Genomic DNA, 12,794 nt, shown 5'->3' with positions numbered 1-12,794 from the left:
GTGCCACTGCCAACGTGACACCTACTGTATGTCACATGTGCATCACCTGTGTGCTTCCATTGTGAGTCTATGTAAATCGATGGTGTGTGTTCAGAGGTTTGGTCAAATCTTAGACGTCTTAGGTAGTGAGGTGTTTGACGTCAGTTGGCTGAATCGCTTGACATCCCATTTTGCACGTGTGTGTGTGTGTGAGCGAGCGATGACCTTGACCACAAGATTGTGGAAAAAAGATGTAGGGGAAAGCAATATCCCATCATCAGCCAGGGGGGGAAAAAAAAACAAACTGTACTCGCTATTGTACTTACTATTCATTCGTGTGAATGTAAAGATGGCAACTGCTAATCCAATATAAACGTCCCCATTCTAAGCGGCACAGTTTGTCTGTCAACTGAAGCTCGGCACTGCAATCAGGGATTGTCGGCGAGAGATTAAAAGATATTTTCCTCTTCAGGCGGAGTAAATTGGTTTTGGATTAAGGATGATTGATTGCTGCTGAGGCATACAGCAGTCTGTTTGAAATGCTCAGTTCTGAACACACGAGTAATTTCAGCCCAAGCTACTCAAGGAAATCACACCGGATGGAACTGATTGATATAATGTAGCAATTACCAGCATTGCATTGTTCAAGGTTACCATTAAAGGCTTGGAAAAATAGTATGGCACCATACACAGTACCATATACGATGCAGACAGAGACAGCTGGTGTTGAGGTATTTTCAGTTTGTACCTGTATGAAAATGATGAAACAATATCCAGCCCAGTATAGAGTCTGAGTTGGATGAACTGTGTTCTGCCATTTAACTGAAGTCTCTCAGTACTTGTGCTGTAGTTGTTCCAATTATCAGGCTCTGAACTTTCCACTTAGTGGATATTTATTCATGGCAAAATAATTGAGGGAACGAGAAATGAATTTAAACAGTAATCGATTCACAAGTTACTGTTAATTTTGTCGGCCATTTTAGATTGCGTGTCTTGTTATTGTTGTGGGAAAACCATGAACAGCACCTGAACCGACACCAGTGAAAAATCAACGGGGACAATACAAATGTGGCAAAACCTAAAGACAAACTACACAGATATAGATTTTTTAAGAGTGAAAATTCAAACCAATGTAATCTCAGTCACAGATCTTGTGTCATTAAATCACTTTTGTTAATATTTTGTCTTAAGCTTGGGGGAAAAAAAAAAAAAAAGTTGAGGTTTGAGAGCACGCGGGGGCCGATTCATGTGTGCAGAGCAGGTTTTCAGAGCTTGCCGGGACAGTCTGATGTTTGAAGTTTGTCGGAGGAATTGCAGAGTAGGCTCTCCTTTGTTCTCCGTCTTCTCACTTTCTGCAGTTTGCGTCTGTCACATGTCATCTCAGCCGAGCAAACTCTGGATTTGACATAGAAGCAAAGAGTCATTCTGTTAGATCCTGTAGCATTAAGCTACTTAGCAGGGTGCTCCAGCAGCTGCTTCATTTGTCTGACAGAACCATAGATAAGCATGATTTGCTAAAGCTTTTTCCAAGATGTTTTGGTGGCAAACTGTCACCTTTACTGGTTTCCAGAACTTGGCAAACGACTACAGTTCCATTATAATGGAGCTCAACAACTTAATGTTCTCAGCCAATGAGAATGCTGTGTTTCAAAATTTTATTTTAATATAATAACTAAGTAGAATGCATTTTAACTAATAAATGTCAGGTTTTAATTAAGGCTTCTGTCTCCACTAATAATTCCCATTACTTCCAATCTCCATCCAAAACACCAGGTTACTGTGGTAACCAGGGACGGTGACAGCTTGGCATTTTTAATTACAATACAGCGGTACATGAGGCTGTCATCACCGACGCGACGTGATTAAAAGTGGTGTTCCTCTAATTTCTTTGCGGATCATTACCAGGATCAAGTTGGTGTCTCAATATCAAGGTTAAACAGGCAAAATATTTTGTTCCCGGTGTCAGCAGTTATTTATGCATGTAAAAGTACATGTCTGCATGTCAAATCGAACTGAAAAATCATTTCAGGATAGAAAAATTCTACTTTCTGCTTTGTGTTTATGGTGCTGCTGTGGAACTGAACTGCAGATAGTTATTGAAAAGATCTTTATAATGAAAACTGAAACTGTAGCACTGCTACACACAGACACATGGTTGGAAAGTTAAATCAACTCTCACACTGTTTGTCCATCATGATGGGAAGAGCCCTGTGTTTATCAGTTTAACACAATCATTCCAGTCCTAAAGCATTCTTTATATTTTTACACAGCACAGTAGTGCTACTTCTGAGATGTCTCTAGATCTTCCTGGCCTTGGACATGCTGTTAAATTAAATATACTTCTAACGAGGCTGACTCATCAACTGGGGGCCCAGCAGTCAACTTGCCCTGGACCCCAGACCCCCAGGGGGGGCCTCAATTAGCTCCATATTCACAGCTTGTCCGCTGGTTTAGGAAAATCGACAAATTGTGTAGTTATGAGAATGTGCACCACCGAGGCACAATATCATCTAAAGCAGATCCTGCTTTATTATTACTTAATCCTGTGCCCACACAGTGCAGAGGAGGCCTGTGTAGTTTTCAGACCTTGTTTTAGTTTACACTGTGCTCACATTGTACATTTTTTTTCCCTTTTCCAAATATTTTGTGGATCCAATGCCTTCATAAAAAATAGATTTAGTAAAGAATCTACAGAAAATGACAGAGAGAGAGAGATGAGGAACGATGTCCAGCCAAAGACGCTGTGGATCATGGTTGGCGTCTTCACCCCTAAACCATAGTTTTTAAGCATTTTTTTATGTCAAAATACTGAATCATTAACACATATATGGTTTAAACTACCATTAGCACAACAACCCCATGATAATGATCAAGTGGACATAAAAAAAACAAAAAAACAAAGACATTTGTTGCATTAGATTTTTACCGATATGTTTCGCTGAAATCAATCATGTCTGGCTGTCCGGTGTTTTCAGAAGCTCAAGCTGCAGCCTCTCTTTGATTGCTGTTTTCATCTTCCACTTGTTGCTGGCCACTGTCTATTATTTCCTGTTCAGAGTCGAAGAGAATGAGACAGCCTTTCGCCGCTCTCTCTCTCTCTCTCTCTCTCTCTCTGACTGCTGCTGCTCTTGTTTTATATTCTGACGAAATGAATAGGAGCTTGAATTAAGTAATCTCCATTAACTCTCTGTGGACTAATAAGAACGGTCAATACTCTTTGGCCCAGCTATTCTTTGGATTTGGACGGCTCCCTTCTGACATATTACCAGAGGTGATTCTGCAGACTTTTTTTTTTTCTGCTCTGGAACTTAGTTCTGCCTCTTCTCTTTTGCCAAAGGACAAAACCGGGCCTGCAAGAGAAAGGTTGTCATTAAAATTGCGTATCCCATGACCCCACTTGAAGGTTGTATACTGGTTGCAATTACAGAGAGCGTCTTTAAGGAGAGCTTCTGCTGGTCGTTGGAGTAGACAGTCCTCTGGCTTCCTCCTCCTGCCATCCTCCTGGGTGGGAGGAGTGTGTGTGTGTGTGAGAGAGAGAGAGAGAGAGAGAGAGAGAGAGAGAGAGAGAGAGAGAGAGAGAGAGAGAGAGAGAGAGAGAGAGAGGCTGGAGGACCACGGTGCAGTATCCAGTCCTTAAGCACCTGGATTGCCTGAGATGACTTAACCATAGAGGGACAATGATAGCAGTGAGGGGACTGGAGTGTCCTCTAGTAAATGTCAAGGCCCTCAGTTAAGCGATTCTCTCAGAAGGACAGAGATCTGAAATGTTACTGTTGAGACAAATCTCACATCATGACAGCTTGATATCACAACCCACAGCCAGTTCATGAAAACCTGTTGTAAACAGCTGAAGTGTGCGAGGTGAGGCGTGTGGTCCTATGCTTTACATTAGGAGTGTGTTTGGGATGCATGTGTAGGAAATGCATGGTGTAATGCTGCTGTCAAACTGAACACTCAGTTTGACTGACAAGGTATCTTATGGGAGCGACACTACAGAAATGCTCAGCATCCAATTACATGTAGAGGGAATAAACACACACACACACACACACACACACACACACACACACATAGGGTATGTATCTGTATTATCATCTCACTGTTGTCATGTGAAAACCAGCAATGGAAGTAACTGAAGAATATTTACTCAAGTACGGTTATTAAGTTTCATTTTGAGGAACTTGTACTTGAGTATTGCAGTTACTGGGAGATATTCATTGTTTGTTGTCAGTAATAAAAAAATAAAAAAATAAATAATCAGAGTTAAAGGGTTTTAATGTTAGCTAATAGAAATAGTACATTACCGATGCACTGTCGCCATCACACTTGAAGATGTCTGTCCTCTGGTCAGGAGGAAGTGCTGTACTTTCACACACATACATGTGAGGAAACATTTCAATTTGGGTCATGCATCTAGACATCCTGTAAAAAAAGATGTGCAGTACAAATGTGACAACATATAAACATGTGTGAACATTTTACCCGCCACTGCTTGCTCAGAAAATACTGGGTGACACCCCGTCACAGATAGTTTTTCACATATCAAGGGCTTTCTGTTTTAGCAGTCTGTAGCTAATTAGATGGGTGATAGGAGTGGCACTGATTGGCATTATAGAAGCTGCACTATCACTCTTCACTCCTTCCCAAGCTACACCCCCCCCCCCCCCCCCCCCCAAAAAAAAACCCCCAACTTCCATCACCCCCACCCGCTCAAAGTTGCCATCACAGGAATTATTTAAGATAAAAGACACCACTGGAAAAAGAAAAAAAAATCCCCTGACAGATATTATCATTACAACCGTTATGGAAAGTGCTAACTTATTTTTTCTCTTCCCTTCCTCTCTCTCTTTCTTTCTCCATCTGTGTGCCACTCACTCTGTCTCTCTGTCTCTGTGTCCCAACGGGTAAAAAAAAAAAAAAAAAAAAAGAAAGAAAGAAAGAAAAGAGCAAGGAGAGAGAAAAGAGGAATAGAAGAGTGAGTGAGCTCTGTCAGTTGGAGTCAGTGCACTGCTAAGTCTGGCTACACTACAAAGGTTAGCAGATCTGACTGTCAATAGTGTCTTGTGGGTGGGAGGGGTAGGGGGTGGGGGGAGGAGACATGGAGGTGAGGTGGTGGTGGTGGTGATGGTGGAGGGGGGGGGGGGGGGTGGGATGAGGAGGGGATGGGAGGGGGGGCGGTCGCTTTGAGAGAAAGATACTTTGATATTTCGGAATGTTAGAAGGGTGAGTGTGGAGAGCTGGAGGTTGGGGATCTAATTACCGGGCCATAATTGGGGGCTGGGGAATAGGTTGCCGTCCTCTCAACTCGCTGCAGATCAATTATGTTAAGAGAACATCTGTAAGTAGAGCTTAATGAGGTCCATTAGAGCAACATGCGCTGCCTTCCCTAACGGTGCTTGTCAGCTTCTTGGATGAGCTGGAGTGTGCTGCTGACTGGGGACCTGGTGGAGGGGCTTAAATAGGAGAGGAGGCTCGACTCTCCACCGCTTTTCCCTGCCAGAGATCCACAGAGTGAGAGAGAGACACACACACACACATACAAACGCGCGGAGAGAGACAAGACAGACAAGGGAGGGAGAAGGTGAGGAGGCAACAACGAGGGGGGAGAGAGACGCCCTGTGAGCCGGGTCCGGGACGCGCGGAGCCGCGGGAGGGGGGTAAAGCCGGCTTTAATATTTTTTTGATCTGGGCATCCCAACAACTGGAGCAGAAGACGCAGAACTGTTCTCAAAACTCCTGTCGCCAAGTTTTCTGCAGACGATCTGGAGTTGAACCAGCTCTGAGAAAAGTTGCCTTGTGGACACTTTTGATTCAAAGTCGAGAGAACGCAGAAGACACAAGCCGCTGCAGCACTTTGTTTTTCTTTTTTCTTTTTCTTTTTTTTTTTGGACATCCCTGGCTTTACTTCAAGGTAGGCTTACGTATTCAGTCCTCTTTGTGTTTCTGGCTTGAGTTGAGTTTAAAGCTTTCTGCAGAGCGCGGGGGGCTGCGCGTGAAGTGTCCGGGCGAGCTCCGCGAGAAGACATAAACACGAGCAGCATATGGCCGGTGAGGACATATAACACCTATATGTGTGTGTGTGTGTGTGTGTGTGTGTGTGTGTGTGTGTGTGTATTTGGCTTCTCCTCCAACGAGGCTGCATCCTCTGCTCAGCATCAGAGACTCGGGTGGTGAAAACACCGCCGGTGTTGAGGATGGGCTGCCGGGTTTTGATGCAGGTCCGCGCTGTCATCACATTTCTTCATTACAGACAGAAGCAGGGGTGGGTGGGAGGGGGTCTGTGTGTGTGTGTGGGTCAGGTACAAACATAACAATCGTCCCCTCTCTCCGTTTGCGCATAAATGATGGGTACGTGGAGGTGCGTGTTTCCCGCTGAATGTGCAGACTTGATCCGCGCCATGTGACGGTCTCCTCCGTCCTCCACTCTCACCGCCGCCTTCTGTCTCCATCTTCCATTCATACGGAGGATGAATAATTCGCGGAACGCAGTGAGTGAAAGGAGAGTGGAAGGGCACCGGGAGAGAGAGGGGGGAGAGAGAGAGAGAGAGAGAGAGAGAGAGAGAGGTGGCAGCCTCACACACACTATACACACTCTGCAGCAAATTGCATGATTACCAAGATAGGCCGCCTTGAAATAATTCAATCCATGACAAAACCTAATTACTGGCAGGTAATACCCTGTCAACTTTAATGCATCTCATCACTCATAATGGCGCGGAGAGCATTTTATGACCCATCTCATTATCGCTGCATTTTAGGCTGGAGCCGCATGCCAACTATTAACTTGTCAGGCTGTGGACTGGAACACTGCGAGGTGTGTGTGTGTGTACGCAATATCAAGTCGTGAGGTAGTGGCATAGGGGTGTGTGTGTGGAGGTGGTGATGATGATGGGGGGGGGGGGGTGTCACCGTGCCCCTAACATGTGGGCCTCACCGTGGCCTCAGCCAGTCAAAACTGGGCGGCTGACTGATGCGGGATTGTCGCAATAACAGGGCGAAGAATAATCCCGTCCTTTAATTACAGGAATGATTTAAATAAAGACTGTGGAGAGGAGATAATCAGGCCGGGCAGCCACTGTGGAACCCCGGACCTCACATGACGCGTGTGCGTGTGCGCGCACGGAGAAAGAATGGCACAGCCAAAGACCGATGTGGTTGTCCACACTAGATCAGTTTCCTGTTTGCACTCTGATATTTTTGATTTATCATTTAGCCTTCCGTTAAACGTGATAAAAACACATTGTGCTGACTGACACTCTTCGCACTCTTTGGCACAGACACATTGTTTCCAGGTGCGTTAAGGGGGGGTTCCTAATAAATCGGACAGTCCTTTGTGAGTAGCCTGGTTCTTACTCATTAAACCATCGGTCTGACTGCACGACTTTAAATCATGTCACGATGTGGATGATTAGTTCTCGTGAGGTGTTTGGAGAGCTGAGATTTCGGCTGGTGTTTGAGCTGTTTAACACTCTGCACTTTTACACTGCTGCGTTTAAACTCCTCATCTAAATAATCTCTGATGTCAGAGGGGAAAGCTGTTGTCTCCTTGTACCACTGCGCCCCTGAACACAGCATTAAGTCCTCCTTAAATAAAAAAAATACCGATAACAACTTGTTCTGGGTGCCCTGGCTGCTCCGCGCGCACCTCCAAACAAACGCAGCCTACCTGTGTTCCTGTCTCTGTGATGTAGTCTAATGAGCGCCGTGCCTCCGCGCGCCCCAAAGATTGAAGGACGACGGGGGAAAAAAAAGTGGGCGTTCCGGGGGCGCGCACGCGATGCATGCTCTCCGTTGTAGTGGAGCGTCTTGTAATAAGTGAATGACCTTATCGTGACGGTGTAATGTTTCACCGGTGAGGGATTGAGGGGGGGAGTTGGAGATAATAAAGCTTGACTTCCACCAACACCAACACCATACGCGCCCCCCACCCCCATTACGCCCACCCCCGCGTCTCTCGCCGCTCTCTTCGCTGATGCATGGGGACGCCGGCCTGAGCCAGCCCCGCACACTCTCTGCGTGCTCCGCGCGGCGGGCGGATGAACACCTGTGGCTGGTGTGGTATCCTGCGAACAACTGGTCGCTCTGATCCATGTGGAGCTCATTATTTCCATCCTGAGGATCGGTGCGGTGCGGCGCGCCATTGTCAGTTTGGTAAACTTTTTTTCCTCCTCATAGGGGATCTGAAACTGGGATCCGCGGCTGGAGTTGAGGCTTCTGCTTAACTTGCTGAGAAAGGTGAGCAAGCAGGAGATTATCATTATTATTATTAATATTATTATTATGGAATATTTGGAAGCAACAGTCTTGCTGGTGCCTGAATGCCCCTAGAGTGCTTAAAACAAGGCTGATATTTAATCCGATTTCATAACTGCGAGGCTGTGAGGTGTGAATACGCGTGAGCGGACGCGCAGAGTTTTTTGGGGGAGAGCGGTGGTGATGCTGGGAGAGCGGATTGAGGGAACCGTGCCTCCTCTTGTCGCTCCGTGTGCACGGTGACCGCTGGCGCGTCAAAAGCGCTAATTAGTGAAGCAGCATGCAGCAGGAGCCTGTGTGATTAGGTGGCCAGTAGGATTAGATGGTCGCTGCACCGCGGAAGAGAATCGTCTCTTTGTCGTGCTGTCATTCGCTGCCTGCATCACTCTCTGCACACACACACACACACACACACACACACACACACACACACACACACATAGAGACACACACACACGCAGCTCCGGACGGTGATAAACGTTCTCTCAAACGCCGTGTGACGCCCGACGGCGGAGGAACAGCTCGCTCTAGCTCCCCCGCCTGCGTTTTGTTGGCCGGTGCTTCCCCCCTTCTTTTCATTCCTCTCTGGTCGCCGTGCTGGATTGTTCCCTCTCTCTAACAAAGCCCGATCCCAGTCTGCCCTGCACATAGCTGCTCTCCGGACCAGGCGGCTTCGGGTTGCATGGTGGTGCTTCGGCTGCTTCAGCGGCTCAACAAATGCAGAAAAGGGAGAAAAGTTTCGGTAAGACGCCTTCTTCTTTGCGCTTCGGCTTGTATGAACGGCACGTTTCGTGTGTGTGTTTGGTGTGATCCGCGACGGCAAGTTCCAGCATCTCGCTGTTTCCATCGCTGCGTGTCCAGATCTGACCTGCTGCTGCTGCTGCTTCTGCTGCTCTGATCCATTATCTCTGTTATTCCCCTGATAACCTTTCATCAAAGCATTGATGAGATATGCTGCGATGTTATGTTAGTGATCATACAGCTGATATGTGACCGCGCTCAGAACGGCTGCGGTCTCTGTTATGTGCTTGTGAAAGCTGCATGGCAAATTGAGTCTGTGTGTTAAATCCGTTAGTGGCCTTTACCAGCACTCCGCTGCCATGGCAACAGTAATTAAACTGATAGGGTGAAATGTCAGCATCTCGTTGGCGAACAGCTGGGACTGAAATAGCAGGCTATTCTCCGCTTCCATCCCTCCATCATCCTCCATCCGCTCTGGGCTCAGATGATGATTCATGTGGCCGAGGACGCGCAGCGGCAGCGGCAGCAGCAGCAGCCTGGAAGCCCCACAATGAGAGAATGGAAAGGAGGAAAGGGAGGGTACGAGCCAGCGAGCAAATAAAACAGAAATCATTAGGGCTCCGAGCAGCTGTGATTTCCCTTCCTTTATGGGAAATGAGGCTTTTGTTCAGCACCCCCTCACCCCCTCCAACCCCCCCCCCGGCAATCGGAAGAGTGAAGCGGCCGAATTCCTGCCATGCTTGTCTCCTTCTACCCCGAGTTGATTGCACAATAAAAAAAAAAAAAAAGAAGAAGAAGAAGAAGAAGGGGAGTCGAAACTCTTCCTTCCTTTGGTTTGGTAATGAGTAGCGGGGACTTTGTGGTGGTAACGAGGCTGGACGGATCAGTGCCGCTGAACAGGCGCGGGCGGAGAGCAGCCGGCCGAGCAGTCGTGCGCACCGCTCTCTAAATCCAGCCAATTAACAGATCAGCAGCCCCGACGCACCGGAACAAATGAGCCGAGTTGCTCACCGCTCTGCAACCTGTTTGATATGGTCTCTGCAAATGATTTTTCTAAACTAAAAAAAATATATATATATATTAGTTGTAACAGAATGTGGAGCAGGTGAAGAAAGATTGTTTTTAAGTGTAGTGGCAGAAATGTTCTATTAAAGGATCACAGCAGTTAATGATGCAGCTTATCTGCAGTTTTCAAAATGGGTTTTTTTCCCCCTGCTTAACTCTCAAGACATCCGCTAGTTTATTCATTTACAACATGAAGTTACAATGTGCAGAAACTTGAAACCTGCCAGAGGCAGATGACTCCTTCCAGTAAACACCAGGTTTCATTGTGTCCTGGGGGTCAGCAGGCTACAGACTGCTCACATCGGTCTGCACTTACAGCAGCATGTGATGGTAGAAGACAACACCGCGTTCACTGAGATGGAACAACTTTAAAGTTCCTGTAAGTTAACTGTACTGAAATCATTGGAAAACCCACTGACTCTAAGGGAAGGACATTAAAAAAAAAAAAAGTGAAACAGCATCATTTTACCTGTTTGGTTTAGCGGTAATGATTTGATTTGATTTGATTAGTTTAAATTGTATGTGTGTGTGTGTGTGTGTGTTTTATTTTTATATTTTGAAATGGTGCCGACTGACTAAGTATCACTAAATGCATTTGCATCCTGACACGTTCAAACTAAAATGGTAAATAGAAAGTTTCAGTGTTTAAGAATAAGTTAAAGATAAAATTATACTTTAAGTAAAAATATTGAGCTTGTGTGTGTGTGTGTGTGTATGTGTGGTGAAAGGAGGACAAAGGGGAGTGGGGGTGTGCCTGTCCTCAGGGAATAGTAGGAGAATACTAATTCCAAGCCTGGTGCGAAGCCACATTGCCCCCACCCCTCTCACCCCCAGTGGGCCTACAAAGGCTCTCCACAGTCAGCTCAGGCCAAACAATACGGGGGCTGCTGCAAAGCTCCTCGCCTGTAGCCACGCCCCCTTAAAAACACAGAGAAGGTCAATAAAAAAAAAAAAAAAAACAGTGTCCAGGCAAAAACTGTGAAACTGTGGCTTTGTGTCTGTGTGGGCTGCTTGTTGGTCTCATAACACTTAAACAGGACTGCTGTTAGTGTAGGTTAGTGATCTCAGCAGTCAGAGTGCAGGCTGCTGACCACTAACCAGCCGGAATTCACTTCTTCTTCTCCTTTTCGTGTCTTTCTTCTTCTTTGTCACAATCAGTCCATGGCTGTTATTTTACAGAGACTAGTTACAGGAATGTACTCACAGGTTTTTGTTCACTTCACTTCACTTTCGCAGTGTTTAAATTACGCTGACATTTCTATTCATTGGTTTCCATAACTTGAACTTTGAATGTTTTCTTCCAGGAAGAAATAAAGTAACCTCTACACTTTTTTTTAAAAACTCAAGTTAAAATTCGTTTAACACCATAAAATATAGGTCGGGAATTTTAGCGAAAGCCAAATCAGTGCAGAGTCTCCTGTGTGCAGACCAAACACTACGTCCTCTGTGCTGAGGAAAATGCTAATGAGTGGAATCACCTGTTTCAAGCCTTTGTATTTCCAGCAGCAGTAAACACACAGCACAGCTGGTCTCCAGTAAAGTACTGGAGAGGACATTTTAAATTTGATGGACCTGGACTGAAGCTAACACTGGTCTGCGTTCTCAAAGTTGAGAGTAATTCTTTGTGTTTCACACAGGCCTGGACTGGGTCCTTAAATCCTAACACCACACTAACTGTCCTGTACTAAATGCTACAGCACACTGTGCTTTGCAGTTAGCATATAAGAAGTCAACATACTTCACCAACAGGAAATGATGCACTTCTCTTTTTGGACCATTTGTGGTGTATTTGCATTTTTATACATTTAAACTCTATGAGCAGTTCTTCCTTTGCATTGTGGGACAATTTGCGTTTTACATTTTGTTGTGTATTTATTTCTTTGATACTTATAGCTTTGATATATTTTGGGGGGGGTTTTCCAGTGTGAACACACTACTCAGTCACAACCCTCTGAGAACTGTGTAGCGCTGTGAGGACGTAGCTCTGCCTAACTCTTTGCCCCTCGTGTACCAAAGTCTGAGACCAACCACAGTTAAAGATTTTAAAGCAGCGTTTTTGTGAAAATGACAGACAAGTGATGACATTTATCATTTATTTTCTTGACAGGTGGAACATGTCCAATTTAATGTTACAGTGTGTGTATGCTCATGCTCACTTCTTTTTTCATATTTCATTTCAGTGTTATTTTAAATTATTGTTAAATACACGCTGCTTAAAAATCAATAATGAAAATCAACAATGAAAACAAGTAAGAAGCTGTATTTTGACAGTCCAGCTAAGGTGCATCTGTCATTCTTTCACTCTTCTTGTGAACTAAACAGAATGTTTGGTAAAATATCATACACCACACATTAAAGCCTCTCTCTCTCTCTCTCTCTCTCTGTCCTTCTCCCAGGTATACAAATGCTCTCCGTCCAGCCGGACACCAAGCCAAAAGGCTGTGCCGGCTGCAACCGGAAGATCAAGGACCGCTACCTGCTGAAGGCCCTCGATAAGTACTGGCACGAGGACTGCCTCAAGTGTGCCTGCTGTGACTGCAGGCTGGGCGAGGTGGGCTCCACGCTCTACACCAAAGCCAACCTCATCCTGTGCCGGAGAGACTACCTACGGTAAGAAAGACAGCTGACATTTTTACAGCGTCTGTGTGTGATGTTCGACAAACGCCGCGCACCATCCAGAAAAGGCACGGTGTGGTCACAGTGTGGTACAGGGGTGTTAGAGAGTTAGCTCACTGAAATCCACTTTACACGCACTC

General features: G+C 45.7%; 1 protein-coding gene and 1 long non-coding RNA gene across 7 annotated transcripts in view; one reads left to right on the top strand and one right to left on the bottom strand.

Moving 5' to 3' along the window:
* Nucleotides 1–651: 651 nt before the first annotated feature.
* LOC121175965 overlaps nt 652–12,794 on the bottom strand; it is a 61,454-nt gene continuing 49,311 nt past the window's right edge. For 2 of the 6 annotated variants that reach the window (XR_005892842.1, XR_005892845.1), the window contains 2 exons: nt 2,906–3,329; nt 652–1,374 (listed from right to left, as the gene is read on the bottom strand). This is a non-coding gene — a long non-coding RNA (uncharacterized LOC121175965). Of the gene's footprint in view, nt 1,375–2,905; nt 3,330–12,543; nt 12,644–12,794 lie in introns of those variants that run through there. The other 4 variants (XR_005892840.1, XR_005892841.1, XR_005892844.1 and 1 more) reach the window with 4 other exon arrangements.
* Nucleotides 8,779–12,794, top strand: part of lmo3 (LIM domain only 3) — a 35,050-nt gene continuing 31,034 nt past the window's right edge. Inside the window, exons 1-2 of the mRNA XM_041029856.1 lie at nt 8,779–8,974; nt 12,435–12,648. Of these exons, the coding sequence (XP_040885790.1) occupies nt 8,950–8,974; nt 12,435–12,648 (239 nt within the window). The 5' untranslated portion in view covers nt 8,779–8,949. The remainder of the gene's footprint in view (nt 8,975–12,434; nt 12,649–12,794) is intronic.

Source organism: Toxotes jaculatrix, chromosome 22 (assembly GCF_017976425.1).
Source record: "Toxotes jaculatrix isolate fToxJac2 chromosome 22, fToxJac2.pri, whole genome shotgun sequence".
In the NCBI taxonomy this organism is placed as follows: Eukaryota; Metazoa; Chordata; class Actinopteri; family Toxotidae; genus Toxotes; species Toxotes jaculatrix.
This window is presented reverse-complemented; position numbering and strand designations above follow the sequence as displayed.